Genomic DNA, 20,345 nt, shown 5'->3' with positions numbered 1-20,345 from the left:
ACATAGTCTTCAAAGATGAACCTTGGAAAGGGAGGGAGGCTTCGATTGCATCGTCTGTATATTAATCTCTTGTCTTGTAGTATGTGGATGCATACAAAGTTGGAACAAGTCAGTGTTGTTTAGATGTAAAGAGATCTACGAGCAATTTAATTTGTTGCTCATTTGATTCTAAATCTTCTTCCAATTGGCAACGAATAGAGAAGAGCGGCTAAATAATTAAATTATATAACATTATTAATTCGCATAGAGTAGACAAACACACCAGTTGCTTTCTAAGGAATTCAAATATATGCCGAAGGAGACAAAAACTAGTATCCTCGAATCTTCCTATAGACAACAAAGAATACGACTATATAGATGGAAGAATAGGATGAGTGTTCCATGTAATAGTGATTTTTAAAAGTAAATGCAGAGGAGAAGGTAGGAAGAAAAAAGAACAGAAGAGGCAATGGACCATTTATAATCAATAATATTAGAGAATATCGTACTGGATTTTGTTTCAATAATTTCAATATATAACAAGAAAACATGCTACAAAGTGGAGACGTAATGCCTGACTGCCCAAAAACATAGTTTCTCCATGCCAATTGGCACGTTACCACCCTAGGAACTCTAGATTGCCTCTTCTACACAAAATTTATCACAATGAAACTGGGAGACCATAACTCAACACAAGAATTACCCAACATACAGAAGAATGCATATCACAAACTGCAACATCTTTAGAGAAAGGAAAAAATAAAAATAAAAATCGCCCGTGTAGAACATATAGTATATACTTGGACTGCAGTCCTGCAGGATCACCTGAGCTTCGATTCATTTCCTTTGCTTCGAAATGATGAAAGAGAGAAGAAAGAGCGAGGTGCTGCAGATTTTCAGTCATCAGATATCCAAATTAGAGTGCAGGTATGTAGAAAATATTTGCAGTAGAACAAAACTCAAAGATTGTTTAGGATTGTACAGAAAAGTCTAAGCATAAGTACTTTCATTTGCAAACTCGACAAATCCAAAATATCACTATCACTTGCTAAGATTTTAAAGATCTTATTTGATAGTTACCCTTAAGAGAGCTTCCAGTAAGAAGGTCCTCCCTCAATTTGAAGTTTGCAGGAGGATTTGGAATGGAACTGCGCAAGGATTGAGCTGCGCAAGTAGCAAGCTTGTTAGGATAATAAGGAAACAATAGAGGTGTCAAAGTACTTAAAACCATCAGTTAACAAGAAATCTAACGTCTAACGCACAAATAGAATATGCAGATTTAGTGTGCAGATTTCTGGAGCTCCACAAATAAATAAAGAGTCTATTGCACCTGCTTACTATACTGAAATGCTTCACGAAGATGTACTTGTCTGTTGCACCAACTTACCTTAAATGGAATGCTTTGCAAAGATATACTTAAGTTTTAGAGTTCAGATTTTTGCCTCAAGAGAGACGGAATTCTGAGCAGATATCTTTGAGCTTGTTGGAAGGTTTTGTCATTCTCTTGAGAGATTTAGATATTGTGTAGTGGCAAAGCAAGGAACGGTGTCACAGAGAACTACCAAGTACTACTATCAGCAATATATGTCCAGGGTGATCCTGGAGGTAGTGAGGTGAGCCTGTTAGCAGAACCCCTCTGTGGTTAATTTGACTTCAAATGTCAAATACTAAGCAGGTATACTTAAGGATGTTTGCTTTGGCAACAGCCAATGAAATGCTCTTTGACCATTTGATTTGCTGCATTTTTTCAGCAAAAATGTTTTCCCTGCAGACCTCTCACAATAATGCTCCAATGGAATATCTGCAACACTGGCTTTTATATCATACAAATTAACTTAAAAAGGTTACCTGATTAGTTAGTCATCCAATTGTAAAATTAGTGAGCATAACTACCAAAGAAATGGGAAATGGTACGAAAAGAAATATGGCAACAAGCATGATACCTTGATCATTGAAGATATCACATTCATTGAAGCCATCATAGGAAGGAATAGGATATCCCATTCTCGACTTCCTCAGATCATCTGAAGATCGTGCTGCCAAATCAAAGCTATCTTCCATATCATCATCACCTTCCGAAGCTGTTGAGGCAGATACCCAATCATTTACTAGACTTTCAACACCTCGGCTCTTCCTCCCAAATTTCAATAATCTCTTGAATCCTTTTGTCATGTCTTTGCGTGATTGCTGAGACGCATTAGCAACAAGCACAGGTATTTGAGCGCTTCCCCATTTTTTTCTCATTCGAGCAGCATCAGCCTCCATCATCTGGTTCAGCGGGTGGGAGTTCCAGGATGCTGGACTTCCTATAGGTGAATCTACAGAAGCATCGATATCTGACGCCTCTTGTGCATAAGAAAATGTGTGTGGAGCATGTAAGTTCCATGATCGAGGGCTTTCTCCTGGTGACTCTTGCATGTTTCCTCCAAAATTATTATACTTTGAAGCAGCAGTAGCCGCAGCTTCTGAGCCAGGATCATCAGAATGTCTAAATTGGTGGCTCAGTCTCGGTCTTTCATTATCCATAACTGCAAGAAAGTCTGTTTCCCTAGGATTTCCTTCAGTGGATGTCTTTTCAGATTCTTCTTCATCTTTGACTGTCTCAAGAGAATCCTCCAGCTGGTCCACCATTTCTTCTGAATCATATCCATTTTCGGATACATCATAATTGATGGAGGCTTTTTGCTTAGCAGCAATGCTATCAGTAGCAGGGCCTGCGCTATTGCCTTTCCTGAGAAATGGCTTTGAGCCACCACTTTTGTGGATTCTATCAGAGAAATTAGTACCAGTTTGGTCCTTGGAAAACCTTAAAGGTGCCAGATTGGCACTGTCATCATTGAGGGGTGAAAGGTCCTTTAATTCAACAGGACCAGTGCAGCCTTTTCTCATTGAATGTGACCTGCGTTGATTATCACCCTTCAAAGAGTCGTTTATCTCTTCAGTGATGCTCTTGCTACGAGAGAAATTTCGAGAGTGCCCACGTGCATTTATCCTGCTTACTTCTGTTGATGGTTTTGTGTTTTCCTTTCTAAAGTCAGAGAAGTTGGGAACGGATTGGGCAAGAGGATTTTCAGGTAGATTCCTGCGTTTTGCAGAGCTTGTAGGTTTCACAGAAGGCTTGGGAACTGATGCAACTGATGTCCGAGGGGTAGAGGAAGACAAAGTTTTACTAGACGAATGCTTCTTGGAACTAGTGCTTCTGGAAGAACCATCACCAGAAAGGTCATCGCTGTGGGTCTTCTCTTGGTCACATTGACCTTGTTCAAGCAGATCCTCTTCCTGTAGGGCTTCTACTGCCTGATGAAAGGATATAAAAAGGATAACAAGAAATTGTAATTCAAATTCAATGGTATGATGATTTGCAAGCTCTGATGGGATATAGAAATGATAATTTTAGATCGAACTTCGATAGCAACATGCAAGTTAAGATTAGTTCTTTAAACCAAGGAAATACACATGGAGTTTTCAGTTATAATGTCATGAGAAGTAGTATGCCCTTCAGATCTTATGAAACAGGTAAAAATGGTGCATAAGTGAGTACACTAAGCAAATGTTGTTAATGGTGAGAAGATGCTACAGAAAATTTACAAGAAAAGCCTGCCATGAAGCAACACAATTTATTTAAATTCCTGACTCTAAGTTTTTAACTTTTATTTGAGGTAGAATCTACTAACTAAACCTGTGAAGCATATCTTTTGGTGAATTATTATTTACTGCAGGTAGAATGTACTACAGTGAAATTTTAGTCCCACTATAAAATTTGCCAATCACAATAATAGAAACCACACTATTACAGGTACCATGCTTGAGATATCACACTATAGAATCAACAAAAGCACTTGTGTTTAAGCATTTTATAATATCATTTGTGACAAAGGCACATCCAAGTTTGAGTTTCACACTCAAATTGCAATCTCACAACATAAAGATGCCCACTTTAATCCATACTTTTGGAAAGTAACCAAATTCTAGAAGAACAGACTAAATTCTACAATAAGCCAAAGCATGAATGGAAGCAGTAAGACATTTGAAATTGTAGTACCTGGTCTTTTTCTCGAATAGCTGAACCCACACTAAATGATCTCATCTTTTCAGCACGACGACGAGCATGAGAATCTCGACCATCTCCAGATCCTGAGAGCTTGGTTCTCATCTCTGCATGGCTGCGCTCCAAGCTGTCATGCATTGCCTTAAGTATTGCTTCCTTATGTGCCCCTTTCGATGCCCAGTCTTCCCTTAGCTTAGCATTCCTTTTCTGCATGTATTTCTCATAAAACTTTCCCCTGGACTCATCCGATGAACTGAGAGTTCCATGCTGCTGCTGTATGTTATTGCCATGATCCTGATTGTCTTCCATCTTTAACAGCAAATTAGCATCAAACTCTGGTCCATTGCTAGAGCCATCCTTCACTAGATTTCTATCAGGAAATGGATTCGGAAGAGACGCTGCTGGTTTTATCTCTACAGCCTTTGGCACATGATCTACCTGCACATCTGCATGCCTGCTTCTCCTAGAGGAACTCATCTGATCATTATGGACCCTAAGCTTGTGTGCAGCAAAAAGCTTTTCCAACTCATTAGCCTTCATTTGCAGTTCATCGTTAAGTTCTTGATTTCCCTTTGGTGGTCTCATCACCTGAACCTGATCCACAGAAGATTTCAAAGGTGGATCAATTGTCTTTGGACATTCTTTAACCTTCCTTGCTGGAAAAACTGGAACACCATTTCCTTCACTAGATGTTCCTTCGTTTTTAACTCCCTGCAGCTTCTTGATGTGACCAGGAGCAGATAATTTAGTCTGCAAATTTGCTCCCTGACTGACAGGGTCTTTTGTTTTGACAGGAAAAGATCGAGATGGAAAATGAGAATCAGCTGGATCCTTTCCCACCACTTCCTCAGACATTTTTGGGGGAGTTTTTTGCGTTACAACAGCTGTCAAGTCATTCTCCAAGGAGATGTTTTCCCCCTTCCCTGGTGAAGCATTACGATGAGTCTGAGAATCAGACAGATATTTTAACTTCCCCTCAATGTCCTGGGTTCTTCCAAATGTCCGAAACTGGCTAACCAAGATTTGTTGATCCTTTGAACCAAGACCATCTTCTGCTAAAGAAATCTCTCCAGGTTGGGACTGGTAACCTTCTTGAGCTTTGTGGGTCCTCTTCTTTTCTACCGTTGAAATGCTACAGGGTGCAATTGGCATATCTTCTTGAATTTTCATGCCCACAAGCTCTGGTTTAAGATTATCCAGAAAAGATGCATTGTCTTTCAATGAAGTACCCTTGGTTGATTGTTGAAAGTTTTTCACCCGGGCATCAGGGGGAGCTTGCTCAGTCAGTCCATGATGTTCATCCCGTTCATTGGAAACTTTTGACAAATTACCCATATGATCCTTGTCCATAGCTGACCCTAAATTTGTGGTTAAGGTCATAGCATTTTCATCTTCTTTATGAATTCTACTTTTTGCAAAAACTCTAGTTTGAGCTTTAGATGGAGGAAAACCAGCTGCAACAGAAGAAGGTAAGACAGAGGAGGAAGAAGTGCCTATCAGGGTGTCTTTCTGACCCGACAAGGACCTGGATGATGCAGTCTCCTTCAATCCAGCAACTTCTTCTTCAGTTTTATTGCTTGATTGCTGATGCAAATTGGCTGATGTAGGAGTCCCTGCAGTGCTCCCACTCTCCTTCCTGTCACTGAAGCTACTATTATAGCTGCTGTTAAGATCAATACTCATGTCACTGGCACCGCTCCATCTCCTTAAGACCGATTTTTCCATGGAGATATCAGATGGGGTCCTCCTATGCTCTCCCTTCCCTGGAAGATTCTTACTAACACCACCACCTGAGTTGTTGTTGACAGTGCTGGGACTAGAGACTTGTTCTTTCTGTTTACTTTCAAAGAGGTTTATTCTATCCTGCACACTCAGACGCCTCGAACTACCTCCAACCAGCTGTGCTGGCTCAGCTGCTACTGTAGTTGGAGGAATTGGCTTATCTGTCTCTTTCTCCACTTGCTTTTCGACGAAACATGGAACGGGCTTGGGCTGCTTACTTGCCATGGGTTCTGCTGGACTTTCATCTGGCTGCTGGCTGTTACCAGACTTGTGGAACTGAGGCCTGTCACCACTTCCATGGAGTGGCTTGCCAGGGCCAGTTGGTTCCTCTGTCTCATCTATTGACATGTCTGAACCAGAGGAGGATCGGAGGTTCCTGTCTTCAAAATCCTTCCAGTGTGAAGCTGGTGGCCTTGCCAGCTGCTGATGGCTAACAAGCTCAGGCCTCCGCTGACACAATGAAATGAACTTGGCACATGCTTCGCTGCCAATACAATACACATTCTGTTATGATTTAGCACTTTCATAATTCAAACAGATATTAGTTAGATGAAGAAAAAGGAGAAAGGAAAATAAACATAGACACAAGTAATAGGAAGAAAATGAAACAGAGCTGTAGCCTTTTGTCAAAATAGTAATAGGAAGAAAAATAGAATTCCAAACTTAGTCACCTACTAGCCAGTAGCCAGGTCCACTACAGCAGATATAGAGGACTATTATATTCTTTTTTTTCTGGATAAAAGGATTCTTTACTTTCTTATGAAGCATAAAAGAACCACAATAAATTAAATTTCTTGTACTAATTCATTTAGATGGACACTGGATAAGTTTATTTCTTTTATTCCTGAATTCTAGGTTTAAGATACTTACTTTAGACGATCTGCACCAAAATGATCTGCAAATTGAGAAAGCTCAGAGACATTGTCGAGAGTAAAGCCAGCAGAAGATGCCCGAGTACAAGCAGTGGTTAGATCTTGCTTTAAAGCAACAAGCCGCACATCAATCGCCCTAAGAAGCTCCTTTCTGAAAGGAAACCATATAAAGACACTAGTGTTAGCCTTTAGTTGAATAGCTCAAGATGTCAAAGAGGCAAAATTGCTATTTTTAACTGTGGCAATGTATATTCTCAGAGCATTTGATAATGAGCCTGTATTTTTTTATGATAACTAGAGATTTTAAAGGTAAATTGATCAAGCTGCACAAACTGTACACTCAGAGTCTATGGGATTTAAATATGCACTAAGCCACTAAGCTTGTCCTTCTGTCTTGAATCTCTATTGAAGCCTAAAGAACGGCCTTCTTTTATTGACAAGATAGCTAATCTGCAGTCAGCAGCAACTTTCTACTCAGATGGACCTTTACTCTTTGTCACTTCAACTGCCACTTCCATTCTACTGTTATATAGTTTACCATCATTTTCACAAGTTACAGCAGCTTTTAACTTCCATTCTTGTCCATTGTTGACAACTTTAGATAGATAAAGTTATGCTCAGAATTTAAGCTCTACTCTCTTTCTACAACATATACATGATTCATGGTCCATGGATTTATTCTAAGTACTTTAATAAGTTCATCATCAACCTGTTTTTCATATATATGTGCCTTCCGATCTAAGAAAAGATGAAAGTACTGATACATGGAAGAAGGCACTTAGAACTTCTACCAGTTTCTGTATTGGAATTATTCAACCATAAAGTACTATCGTCCCTAGGATACTCAACTAAAATTCATCCACATCTCGACTCATGACCAACCATTGAAACCCCTTTCATGAAAAATAGAACCACAGGGAAAGATAATAACTCATTTAACTCCCACAAATAACAGAAAAAAGTTTATAGTGCACGACTATCAATATCTGATGAAGAAAATAATTAAAATAGACAGATACAGAGACAACCGTAATGACTTCCCGTAGAATAACTAGAAACATGGACTTCCACAAGTGATCAGGAACACTCATATTTTTGTAAATTTTCCAATGATTAAATTATGAACTGACCAAAAAGATGAAGAATTTAAGCCCCTATCATGCTATTGTTGCACATTCCATTAGAAATAAATTGCTAAGAGTAAATGAGCAAAATGAAGTTGTGTTCCCTTCTTGTTTGGAAGACTAATTTGGCAACAACCACATATAAAAGTGAATCCTAGTTTGAGAAATAACATAACCAAAAAGGAGCTCACTTTGTTACGTCTGCAGCTGCTGCAGCTGTTGTTTGATTTTCACCTGAAAAGAATCCAGAAGAGAATTTCTTGTTAAAATAATGATGCAACTCAAATAAGCAACAGTACAGAAAGAAAGCTTTCAGTACAACAGGTGTTGCTGACATTATTGCACAAGACGGAAAAAAAAATTCAGATCTATTGGATAAGAGGATTATCACAAAACATCAAGTTAAATTCATAAATATTGATTATGGAATAAATATGCACTCATAAAAAGAAGGTCGATTTGTAAGACAGAAAAAGAAAAATCAGGAAATTTTTGTTTGAACCTGAGGCCCTTATTGCAGTATTCCTTTTACTTGCTATATCCATATGCCGAATGGTTGTTACATTTTAATCAGCAGATGGCCATTCTGTAGTTATCTGTCTCATGAATTTTCTTAATGAATGACTAAACTATCCTCCTCGACAGCTAGACCTAATTCCTCAGAGGGAAAACCCCATTGTGACAACTGCAGAGAACCCTTCCTCTGTTCAGCGAGCCAAAATTTTCTTATCTGAAAGATAAGTTTCAAAACCAGTCTTGATCCTCCAAAATCTCTACCCTCACCTTAGTAGTGACCAATCTACTCTAATGGTGTATCCATACCTCAGCGGTTAGTTCACCTTAACTCTATTCTTCTTTTTTTCTCACCACTATAGAATGAGGCAATCCCTACACCACCGCGAAAAAGGTGAGGAAAGAACACAGCCGACCTTCCTTCTCCATAAGAAATTATAAGAATGAAATACTAAGAAAATTTTAATTACCAGCAAGTGAGCTTGTTTTTGACATTATAACCCCTCTTCTACTGTTCACAAATCTTCAAAATAGTTCGATTCATCATGTGATAATATGACTACTGTATTTTCAGATCTCTGTGGGATAAAAACAATTTACAGCTTGAGTAGTTGTCTTTATCCTAGTGGTCCTTGATTTCTTTAGTTCATCACTCAACATTTCAGTTTCAATTTAACAGGTAAACAAAAAGCAAAGTACCAACAGGAAATTTTTGCCTTTAAAAGTACATAAGTAAAAATATAGCTAGCAGTAGACTGAGATACTAGCAGTCATCACCCATCATCCTGTAAAAAAAAGGTCAAAATTAGTTCACAAACAAAAGGCATGGTTCACTTGCAGGCATCTAGTGCATTAGATCCCTCCCACTAGGAAAGAGTCTATGAAAGCAAGATGAGAGTACCCTTAGCTCCATTAACGGTGAGGACGTGAGGCCATTCTAATACAATATGCATCCAACCTCCAGATAAAAGAATAAAGAAAAAGGACTTGTATCCCCCATTTTTCCCTGGATACATTTAATGTTCTCTTCCTGACATTTCTCAATGTCATCTCTCAAAAGCTTCAATGTCTCCAGAATTTTCCTTTTTAACCCTGAGAAGAGGTATTTGGCTACCCAAACAGACCCTTAAGAAGTAACTTTAATTTAAGAAATAGAGAACAGATCCAAATAACAGATATACTCAAGGTTCAATCAAATGCTAGATTCAGAAATGTGAAATGCCCACAATTCTGGCATTTCTTGGTTAGAAAAAGGTTGCTCCTGAAGCATATTTAGGAAAGGAAAATCAAACATACCAGGTGTAGCAGTCAGAGGATCTCCTGCTCCCTGGATTGAAAGCATTACACTTCAGCCATTGCTAAGAGATATCTAGATCCAGATAAAAACAAATCCAATAAATGTATTACCTGTGAATATATCCTTCTCGCCCCTTCCAGCTGGGACATCTCTGCATCAAACGTACTGACCAATTCTAGTACCTCAGGAGTACTGACGAATCTAACAAACCTGCGTCCAAGTTTCCATCTTTATGCACTCACAAAATAAACACACAAAAATTCTTCCCAGCCCATTAGTTATTAATCTAACCTCTCGAGAGTTCCCTTGTTGAACCATGTCCCCCCATTCCTCCTCTTCTCGACCTGAAGCTTAATCGACTGAGCTGCCTGTGCAGCTTGCTCTTCGGCAACTTTCAAGTGGGTAACGAAAGGTTTCAAGAATCCGGACGCGATCTTCTCGGTCTTCCCATTTCCGGAAACAAACAAGTCACACCTACAACCACATAAATAGTGGGGAAAAAAAATCTAGGTAACCTTAAAGAATCAAGTTGAAAAATTCCTCTTTTTATACAAAATAATCGAGCGCAGTTACCGTGAGCGCTTAGGAGAAAGCTGGAAAAGAGCGTAGTCTAGAGAAGTCTCCGAGTCCATTTCCACCATAAATCCCTCAGATCTATCAGATCGAGATCGCTTCGCATCAAATTTCAAGTACCTCCCGAAAAAGGAGCCAAATTTCGCAGCGACGACAACTGATTCAAACAAATCCGCCACCAAATCTCAAATTTATTCTCCTACAGATGAATACACTCCGAGAAAACTTCCTTATCTCCCGATCGCCCAAATCTATCGATGTCCTTCACTCGATCGCTTCCGATTGCACCAAACGCTCGCCTCCTGGTGCCTTATCCGATCCCTCCGACGAGCATTACTCCCTCTCTCCCTTGTTATAGACGAAAGAACCCTAACGCAGCGTCGCGTCTACTAGAAGCCTTTGCTGTATGCTGTTCGCTTTACTTCTCTCTCTCTCTACAACTCTTTTCTCAAAGGAAGCATTAGAGAGAGAGAGAGAAGATGGAGAGAAGTAGGGTGGGAGTGGGAGTTAAACTTTAAGCTGTTGGGTGACCCAAAAGACAATGATACCCTTATAAAGACGAAGTAATTACATTGAGTGGGATTTTTCTTGCCAGAGATTTGGGGAAATTGAGTGACCAAAATGCCCCTGGGCTCCTTTATTTTCACGCTTGTTTTGGAGTTTTGCAGCAAGGATTTACTTAGAGCGGTGGGGGAGGAGGGTTGTTGGGGGTTGTTGCTTAAGGTGGTCACCTCCACATTACTAAATTGATTTCAATATAATGAGTATATTATCTTGGCTTTTAGTTTGATGTCTAGTGCAATATTAGCTCCGATTGATGGATATAATGCAGGAGTTAAATATCCTTTTTAGGTCCTCGATTCTCTAGTTTTCTAGTTAGGTAATTTACAGCTCGATTAGTTGAGCTAAATGAAAATTACAAGGGCCTATTTGCATATCAACATCTTTGTTTTTAGGCTAGTTACATAGAGATAATTTTAATGAATGACTGAAAAGACTTTTAATAGGAGGAAAACGAGGATTAACATTCTTTCCATATCTCCACAAAAAAGTCTCTCGAGACTAAGGCTGTTTGGGCTTCCCTTCTAACAACTCGTCGGTTCTTTTCATTCCACAAGAGCCACAAGAATAGGTCGAAGAGGTAAAGCCTCAGTCATTTTGTTATTCTATAACCTATAAGCCTGCTTCTGATGAGATAGAAGTAGGATTTCGGTGCGTCTTCCTTCAGTCGACCTGTCATTGAAAGATGTTAGATAATGGAAGGAAAGGTAAACCTAAGCTAGGAAAGAAAAAGTTTCAGAAGAGTATCAGAAAGTCAACTCTAGAAGGAGATGTTAGAGGGATTTTAGTATCTCCCTCATAAAGAGAACAAGCGCATATAACTCTCATAAACAATGCTGATAAAATTCTTTACTTTAGAGATGAGGGAAAATCTTCAAAGCTAGTAGTCCAGCTGAGGCCGAGGGAAACTTAGAATAGCAAGGAGTTAAGAGAGGTTATTTTAAGGATGTGGATCTCTAAGAGATGGCATTGGGTGAACCTCTTAGTGAGCTCAAGCTTTCGCAAAGTGTCCTCACCTAGTTGAATTTGGCTAAGATATTTCTGTCTATCCTCTTAAACCATCTTAAGCTAGTGGCATCCTTGAGAAAAGCTAAGGGCTGAGAGGAGCACAAGGCCATGGGGAAGCAAGTTTATAGGGGGAGATCACAATCCTACTAGTCAAACTAGAATCTCACCCACTCCTTGGTCCCGAAGTAAAAAAAGGAGGTGGTAATTGTGAAAAGAAATGCCACCTTGGATTCATTTCCAGAAAGACTAGCATTTGCATGGTGAATCCTTAAGTAGGGAGGGATAAGGTGCCAACAGAGTTGTAAAATGACCTCCTATCACAGTGTTAGTAGCTCAGACCCCAGCAACCTCCATTACCATTTGCCGAGGATGGAGATGTTAAACATCCTTAAGTTCTAGATGTCGAGCCCATCATCCTCTTAGGTAGACAGACTTTGAGCCAGTCAACTTTGCATTGGAAGCTTGAGATCGACATCTTGCATTTTCAAATGAAGGCCTACCTTAAAGAAGTCAATCCTCTTGATGACGAAGTCAAGAGCCCACAAAACCAAAAAAAGGGAAAAATATCTGAATAGTTGAGACAACAGCCTTGCTAGGGTGAGCCTGCACCCAATGGATAAAATTCTGACTGTCCAAGTGAAGAATTTATTTTCTACCCTTATCAATAAAAGGTTGCTAGTCTTGCACCGACTTCAATCAACGATAGGCTCTAAGTAAAAGGTTGCGAGGCATTGTCATTCATATATTTACAATTTACTTCCAGATGACTCAACATTTAACAATTACATAGATATCTTAGCAAGCTTAGTTTGAACTTTGACACCACGAAATGGAAACGTGATGCATGAAAAAGAATATTGGATTAGCATTTGTTAACTAATTGCATGAATCATTAAGCTAAAGAAGTTGGAAAATAAACTAGCCTACCCACTTTTTAAAACAATAGAGATATATAGAGATGCAAATGACACATATAGCCCTCACAATTAAATTATAATCATACAACATTCGAATTAGTGACGTCTAATCCGACGCTTTAACAAAACTAATACTAGGGGTATTCTCGTCCATATAAATTCCGACGAGTAAGGGTGTCGTTGTAAATATCTGCACCAACTTGGGGCAGAAACGGGAAAGGACAGCGCCTCTAGTTTTAACGGCTCAATAAGATTAAATTTAAAATAAATTTCCTTCGAATTTAAAATTTAAAATTCTAGCAGTGAGATCATTTTGTTTTACACTTTACACTCACCGACCGACTCCTAACAGCAACAAGATGAGTTTCATACTATTTTACAGAAACGTCCTTATGTTTTTTTCTTATTTTAAGTACCTCTCTAGGTGCCAAATTTTCCTACTATTTTTACTTATCAAATTTAATGAGTTTAGGAAAGATTTATAGAAGAATTGAGGTTTCACTGAAGCATAAAAAAAGGAAAGATTGAGATTGAGAAAATTAAATCATGTTGATGGGATGTTTTGAGAATAACTTATGAGGCTACAAAGTAAGGTCATTGAGATTAGGACAAAGAGATTAAATTTTCAAAGCAATTAATAGGAATAAGAGCAAAAGGTCATCTATCCAATCTCAATGTAGTGGTCTATATCTCTAAGATTAAAAGCAGTGGATTTTTTTGTTTTTAATTGTCACTACCATCATATGAACAAGAGAATAACAACGATACCTCAACCACTTGAGTGATGTGCAACAAAAAGAGTGATGCAAAATATTTTGTGACATACCAGAGAGAAACAATACTCCCAATCTCATACCAAACATGAAGTGCATGGCCATGCTGCTTCTTTTTTCAGGGAAAATAATACGACAGATTAATGCTGATAGGATTGTAAAACATATCATTCACAAGTCCTTTAGATTGAGATGATTATAGTTGTCAAACAAAATTGGATTTTGGCATACTTGAGGGGGAAATGGGGAGGGGGTATCATTGTGTAATTGTGATTAGAATTGCATGACAATAGAATCTTGGCATACATAAGGCTTGGGAATGGGTGTAGGCCAGGAACATCTGAGGCATGATAACATATTGGTGCTGTAGAACAAAAGAAAGCTGAAAGGCAGGTGAGTGTCACATGGTGGTTGGTAGGCAAGAGGACAGATTTCAGTATTTCACAAGACAAACATTTCTTTTTGTTTCCTGGCATTCCAGAAAGTGGAAATTGTTATATAGCTACTTAAATTAATGCCCACCCTAACAATACCCAACACTTGTCAGATGCATTGTTGAACTAGATTTTTTTATTGGAGTTTTAAGAATTTTTAAGTCTCCAGTTTTAGGTAGGTGGGATGAGGTGGTGGGGGGGAGTCTCCAGTCTTTGAAGAGGCAATAAATTCTCCTGGAAGAGTTTGGATAGCTCTTGATCAGAGTAAATGACCAACAACGCAAATGCTGTAGTTGATGCTATGATGCAAAAGTCTGCCAAGGTAAAGTGACCATCGTTAGACAAATGATGCATTTTGTACGTTTGCAACTAATGGATCAAAAGACTCGGAGATATAGTACCTTCATCTAGTTGAAATTACATGGCTGATGCAGGGAAAACTAGTTGAAAATGATAGATTAAAAAGAAGTTCAGTCACAGGATACAAACTTCCTAGTCTTCGCTCATAAGTATACACAGACTGCGCGCCATCGTGGGTATACTGTCTTACGATAGATGAAATCGTAGTCATGTACTCCATGAGGGCACCCATCACTTAGGTAGTAATGCCTTCATCTATTGCATGCCAAAATAGCTGCTCTAGCTCATATACGTTTTACCACATTTGATGCTGTCTACGAAGATGAAGCTTTATTCGGCCACAGAAATGATCATATGAGGATTTCTCCTTTTTGGTGCCCAATGCCGAAACCAAAATCCATGGATCAAGATGCCTGAAAATACAATATGTTACAGTCATGAGGATCCATATCAACCAAGGGACAGGAGTTTTCAATTTGAAAGGTAATTGACAAGCTAAATGAAGAATTGAATAGTAAACCATTTATTGCATCAGCATCAAAGTAGCAAAAAATACATCATAAGGAAATCCCAGGGCCGAGAATCTTGTGCCGGATGTATGTCAATGGCCGTGATCACTAGTGTGATTATTAAGATGGGAGTTTCTGAGAAATGGTTGGGAGTGCATATCTGGCATAGGGTAACCCTGCAAAACAATTAGAAAATGGGAGTTAAAAAAAGTGAATGTTTAAGTATGGCTAAGATAGGCCGACATTGATTAATGTTTTTCTATGCATATTTCTTTTTTAGAAAGTTTGAACTCTAGATAGCCATGCCAAGATTTTATTCAAAGTTTTTACAAGCTTCAGCATTGCCCCACCAATAAATTAATAAGAATACACCGCAAGGACATCAAAAAACAGGATTTAGTTTGAGCATGTCTGAGTATAAATTCATCCCCTTGACCAAGTTTCTACCTGACTCAGTTGAGGAGCTCCATGGAATGTCTGTTGATGCATATTGGAAACTGGAGAATCCTGCAGTTTCATGAGATTCTGTCAGATTCCACAGATACAATCCAAACAAAAACAAAAGTGTCAAAAATAGTTGTACTACTTGACTGAATTGATTCATGGCATGCAATCCTTCTTGATTTGCATATGATGACACCGGAGCATTCAATGGTGAACTCGTAGGAGATCTGGAATTCCCATCATTGGCAGTCCCTTGATTGTCTCCATTTCCAGACTTAGCATCCTTCCTCCACCTCTTCAAGAAGTATTTTTGAGGCAACTCCTTAATATTTCTAAAATCAAGTACCTTTAGCGCATGACAACATTGGATTCCCATAAACTCAAACTTTTTACAACTACAGACAACAGAACAATCCGTTGATTCAAATCTAACATAGTGTTCTTTAGGTTTCTCTGTGACAACAACTTTATAATTCGATGACGTGTCAACATCACCACAACTGAATAACATACAATCCATGAACATCTCAAACTCTTTACGAAAAATTTCAAACACCACTGGTGTATATATATTAGCAGCTTGCTTCAACATCTTGGATGGAGGTATTCTAGGAAAGCTTTGACTTGCGTGAAAGTCAGCTTGTAGTTCCGCATAACGATGTTCATCCACTAATCTTTCATATTGCTTAAAAAAGGACAAGAGATCTAATTGTGGACTCAAATACTTCTTTAAGACACTACTTAGACTTTCAGATTGTAATGTGCTCTTGATGTCAGCAGAAAATATATGCCGCCCATAAGCCGGAGCCCATTTATCCCTATCCTCAAATAACTTGCATAGCCAATCATTATTTCTAAGATCATACTTCTCTAATATGGTTCTCCATCCTAAAAGGAAATCCTCTTCATCCTCGTAATCATAAACACATCTGCCAAATTCCTTAGCAAAGGTCTTTGAGCCTTGGAAGACATGATTAAGATGCTTAACAGCATTCTGATAGACATGCCACACACAAAGACGATGGCTGGTGCCTGGCCATGCTGCAGCAATTGCACTAGTTACTGCCATAGACTGGTCTGTTAGAACTGTCTTTGGTTGTTTTCCACGCATTGCAATCTTGAAAGTCTCAAACAACCACTTGAATGACTCAATAGATTCATCATAAAGCAAAGCTGCACCAAAGATAATAGTCTGCTTATGATGATTGACACCAAGAAGCGGTGCCAATGGCCTACCATATCCATTTATTTTGTAGGTTGTGTCCAAACAAACCACATCACCAAAGTAGCTGAAGTCAGTTCTAGATTTTGCATCAGCCCAGAAAATATTCGTCAATTTGTCATCCTCATCAACCTGGATGGCATAAAAGAATGAAGGGTTGTCAAGCTGCATGCTCTGTAGGTACTTTAACATGGCTCCTGCATCACCCATTTGCATTACTTTCATACGCTTTGAGCGGAGATGGTTCTTATAATCTGCAGGAAGAAAAGTGACATTTCTAAGGCCACCAGCTTGCCTTACGAGAGAATCATTACTAGATTTTGGTGTTGTTCCTGAATCATCTGACAAATCTGCTTCAGAAGCTTGAAGTTCAGTAACTATCCTTTGGGACCTTAACATGTGAGTTGTTGAAGGGGGCGCTCGCTGATGGTTATGATCTGGTATGAATTCAGTCACGCGGTATTTACCAGCTGATGTAATCTTAATGGTCATTCGTGCTGGACATCCAATTCTTGTTTCTGGTCGTGGCCTTTTAACTTCCTTTGCTCCTTTTTTGTCTTTACGAAAACCTTCTCTTGAGCATACAAAAGTTCTTGATCTAGTAACATTTTCAGAGGATTTATCTGATGAACTTTTCCGGACACTGAAACCAACATGTCCAGCATACCTATTGTAGAACTCGTATGCTTTGTCTTCACTTTCAAATTCCATATCAACTTCAGGCACCAATTTAGCAATTGCAGCATCATCTAGAGGAGCATCAGAATCAATTACTTTTCTCATTTTCCCCTGTTTATACAAACTCTAGAATAGTTCATCAGTTTAGAAAGAAACTGGATAACCAATAATAAAGGACATCATACTAGTAGATATACATGAAGTAGCATAGTTTAGAATTGATTCAAACTAACAGTGAGAATTGTAAACTGAGATTATTTGATGAAATCACTGATATAATTATCAGTGAACTGTAAAATGCAGCACGGTTTAGCAATTATTTGGAACTCATTGTTCATTAATACTCCACAAATTACCTAACAGAAAAAGGAACAATAAAAATTCAAGAATACACCAAAAGTGAAGCTCAAGAAGGCTTGTCATCCTCATCTTCTTCTTTTTTTAATTAGGGGCATGCAAATGATATAGATGTACACATATATGTGTTCCATAGGAAGAAGTACAAGAACCAATTATGATTAATCCCAAGAGTAGTAAGTGGTAGCACTATTAATGGAAATTAGATTTACTCTTCTCTTTATGTTCTCCTACATTCCAAACAGTAAAAGAGTTACACAAGCCAGAAAGAATTATCTTTAACTTTTCCATTGTTTACCTCACAAAAGCAAATCGTATAGTCATACTAGTCTGATCTACAGGTGTCATATGCAGCATTAAAAGTTTCTACTATGCTTTAAAGTTTCTATTATATGCACAACAATGTCAGGATCTTGAGGTTACTACACCAAATAGCATTGTATCCAAAATGAAACTAAGAAAAAGAAGAGAGCCAAAAAGCTAGAAATGCTGATTGACTAAATCATCACATTTGTGAAGGAAAGAACAAGTTTGCGTATTATCTACCTTCGTCCATGCAATTCCACACGCATTGCACAAAGTCCTTGGTCCTTCAGGGCCACGGCGCATATGTGGTGTTGCATTTGAACTGATGCCACAGCGTAAGCATCTGAACAACTAAGAGAAGCGTAAGCTATGACAAAGGTGATGTGTAATAATGACATTATAGATGAAAAGAAGAAAAATCAGTATTAGCTGCTAGTGTACCCCAGGCGTCTAGTAATGCAATGACCAATACCCAGCAAGTATCTTCCTCCCTGGTACTTATTTGTTATCTATCTTGTTACAAAAAACGAGGTATATGGAATTAGAGTAAAACTTCTTATTGTGCACAACTACTACCACTATATGTAATATGGGATAGTATCCATTGAAAAAGCAATTTCTCCCTCATCCCAAGTTTAAACTTGTTAGCTAGTGCAGAACTCTTAGAAAAGTCAATAGATACAACCTATGTCAATTCCCAAAATTAAGAAAAAAATAAGCAACATAAGACATCACCAACAAACAGGCTTATCAATTCCCATTTCGATCGGCTCCATTACAGAGTAAAAACCGAAAATACTAAGAAATACTCATGAAAAGCACATGAAATCTTATCCAAGATCGAACTTTTCTTCTCCACTCTTAAAGATAGCTACAAACACCAGTTCAAATGCAAAAAGATCGAGATTTTATTCACCTGACAGGGCGCTCCAATCCATCGTCGCCGTCGTTATGGTGGACCTCGAGATCCTGTTCTTGCTCGTACTGCATCTGATGGTCGCAGACCCCGTGGACGTCGCCACTCGGCACGGGTACATGCATCATGGACTTCAATGGCGGCTCCGGTAACGGTAATCCATCACCTAGGGTTTAAGGTCCCTTCTCTTCCTCCACCTATAATCTTTTGACCAAAAGACATGAACAAAAGGAAAGAACCTTTAATCGCTAAATTTGGGGGTAAAACATCAGCCTACAGCAATCGTACTGGAAATCGAAATAAAATGCGACAATCCAAACCTTGTGTGATGTAATGGCTCCGGTTGGAGCTTAGATTCCTCGAACACCGGAAACTCGATTGAAATTTGGTAGAAAAACCAAGATTTTTAGGGTTTCGAGCTCGTTAGATTAACAGGGGGGGAGGGGGGGTGGGGAGGGGACGAAGAGCGGCGGAGCGGATCAGCTGCGAGGTCCTAGGTAGGAAAGGCACGAAGAGACTCATTCAACGTCTGACACGCAAGCACTTAGCGTTTCAACCAAGCACTCTTGGACGTACCATGTGTATACATAAGTATATTTGCTGTACGTGTATAGATACTATTGCTCCGTACCGTAGCAAGTAGTCTTGCGACTCCTTGAGAGCTGATACTGCCGATGACGACTACAAAATTACTAATGTATTATAAGGAAGATAAATAATTAGTAAGATGATGAGAACGCAAGGTATTTAACTATAATATATCTACAACTATTTATTATGGATAATTAATGTAACCTTAGCCTGTCGTTTAGAGAGATTTCTTAACCTGGGCCAAATCGTTATTGGGCCGGCCCAGCCCAGCCCATTATCACACTTGATTGAAGCCTATAAAGTGGAAACCAGTGGTGGCAGACTGACGGTGGTATAACATTTTATCTGTCACACTTTACTTCGTTATAATTATACTTAAACTAAAATTATTATTTTCTTTATTATAATTAATAAAAAATTATATTAAATTTTAGATGATAAAAGTATACGAAATCTATTGAATAGATGTATATATTCATAGTGTCTTTATTCTTTAAAATTCAATTAATATTATTTTAAATTCTCTAATATTTTATCTCTAATAACTATCTTTAAATTTGAATTACGTTTTATCAAATATAATAGGAAAATTAATAATTATATTTTAATCTAAATCACGATGAGTAAAATGATATAAATAAAATTACATAGAGTGAAGTGAATTTAAATTTAACGACCCAGGGGTAAATATAAATTTCAATAAATTCTTTCTAAGACTCAATTGCGTTCCGGATCATAATTGTACAACCACATCCTCTGTATCCATGTGGGCATTTAATTGGTATCATTCAATGAAGAACAATAATGCGACCGAAATGCCAACCAACCAATTAACTGCGTATTCAATGGTTTCTTCAAAGGTAGTTCCTCACATTTAAGTCTCCACCTTCCCATTAATTGAGCACTATGATTGAGACAGCCATGACGAGTCCCAATCCGAGCGTGGAATAGGTCAAAAGTAAGATTAAACTCTCATGTTTTAATACTAATAATTTCAACGCAGCCCAAAAACTAAGTTTGAATTTTGGTCAAGCAGCAATAATGACATCTTATACGTAACATGCGAGAGAGGAAGAAGATA

The 20,345-nt window shown here is 38.5% G+C and overlaps 2 protein-coding genes across 10 annotated transcripts; both read right to left on the bottom strand.

Annotated features, from left to right (window-relative positions):
* Nucleotides 1-457: 457 nt before the first annotated feature.
* LOC140777122 (uncharacterized) lies at nt 458-10,666 on the bottom strand. The gene is made up of 10 exons (XM_073121028.1): nt 10,189-10,666; nt 9,907-10,089; nt 9,726-9,825; nt 9,615-9,645; nt 7,997-8,039; nt 6,680-6,832; nt 4,022-6,293; nt 1,923-3,276; nt 1,060-1,143; nt 458-865 (listed from the first exon to the last, which is right to left on the bottom strand). The coding sequence occupies exons 1-10, from the start codon at nt 10,254-10,256 to the stop codon at nt 801-803; spliced, it is 4,353 nt and encodes a 1,450-aa protein (XP_072977129.1). The 5' UTR covers nt 10,257-10,666; the 3' UTR covers nt 458-800.
* A 3,641-nt stretch (nt 10,667-14,307) lies between these two features.
* On the bottom strand, nt 14,308-19,149 carry LOC140777860 (protein FAR1-RELATED SEQUENCE 5-like). 9 transcript variants are annotated; one of them, XM_073122251.1, is made up of 7 exons: nt 18,994-19,149; nt 18,674-18,877; nt 17,998-18,100; nt 15,337-17,220; nt 15,198-15,257; nt 14,762-14,926; nt 14,308-14,654 (listed from the first exon to the last, which is right to left on the bottom strand). In XM_073122251.1, the coding sequence occupies exons 2-6, from the start codon at nt 18,799-18,801 to the stop codon at nt 14,843-14,845; spliced, it is 2,259 nt and encodes a 752-aa protein (XP_072978352.1). In that variant the 5' UTR covers nt 18,802-18,877; nt 18,994-19,149; the 3' UTR covers nt 14,308-14,654; nt 14,762-14,842. The 9 variants fall into 9 exon arrangements, with proteins under 9 accessions (XP_072978352.1, XP_072978353.1, XP_072978355.1 ...); XM_073122252.1 differs by having other exon boundaries at nt 14,798-14,926; XM_073122254.1 differs by having other exon boundaries at nt 15,342-17,220.
* Between the last annotated feature and the right edge of the window lie 1,196 nt (nt 19,150-20,345).

The sequence above is a fragment of the Typha angustifolia genome, chromosome 15, assembly GCF_048772165.1.
Source record: "Typha angustifolia cultivar Huaian chromosome 15, ASM4877216v1, whole genome shotgun sequence".
Lineage (NCBI taxonomy): Eukaryota > Viridiplantae > Streptophyta > Magnoliopsida > Poales > Typhaceae > Typha > Typha angustifolia.
The sequence above is the reverse complement of the archived record's forward strand: the minus strand, read 5'-3'. Positions and strand labels throughout refer to the sequence as shown.

Bases quoted from the DNA above. Each gene is read 5' to 3' on its own strand.
- LOC140777122 (XM_073121028.1), bottom strand. From the start codon at position 10,256: ATGGTGGAAATGGACTCGGAGACTTCTCTAGACTACGCTCTTTTCCAG. The intron at 6,833-7,996 runs GTGAGCTCCTTT...GTTTCCTTTCAG, and splicing joins GCAGCTGCAGACGTAACAAA to AAAGGAGCTTCTTAGGGCGA. The intron at 6,294-6,679 runs GTAAGTATCTTA...TTGTATTGGCAG, and splicing joins TTTGGTGCAGATCGTCTAAA to CGAAGCATGTGCCAAGTTCA.
- LOC140777860 (XM_073122251.1), bottom strand. From the start codon at position 18,801: ATGATGCATGTACCCGTGCCGAGTGGCGACGTCCACGGGGTCTGCGAC. The intron at 17,221-17,997 runs GTAGATAATACG...GAACTATTCTAG, and splicing joins GTGGAATTGCATGGACGAAG to AGTTTGTATAAACAGGGGAA. The intron at 14,927-15,197 runs GTAGAAACTTGG...ATTGTTTTGCAG, and splicing joins GAGCTCCTCAACTGAGTCAG to GGTTACCCTATGCCAGATAT.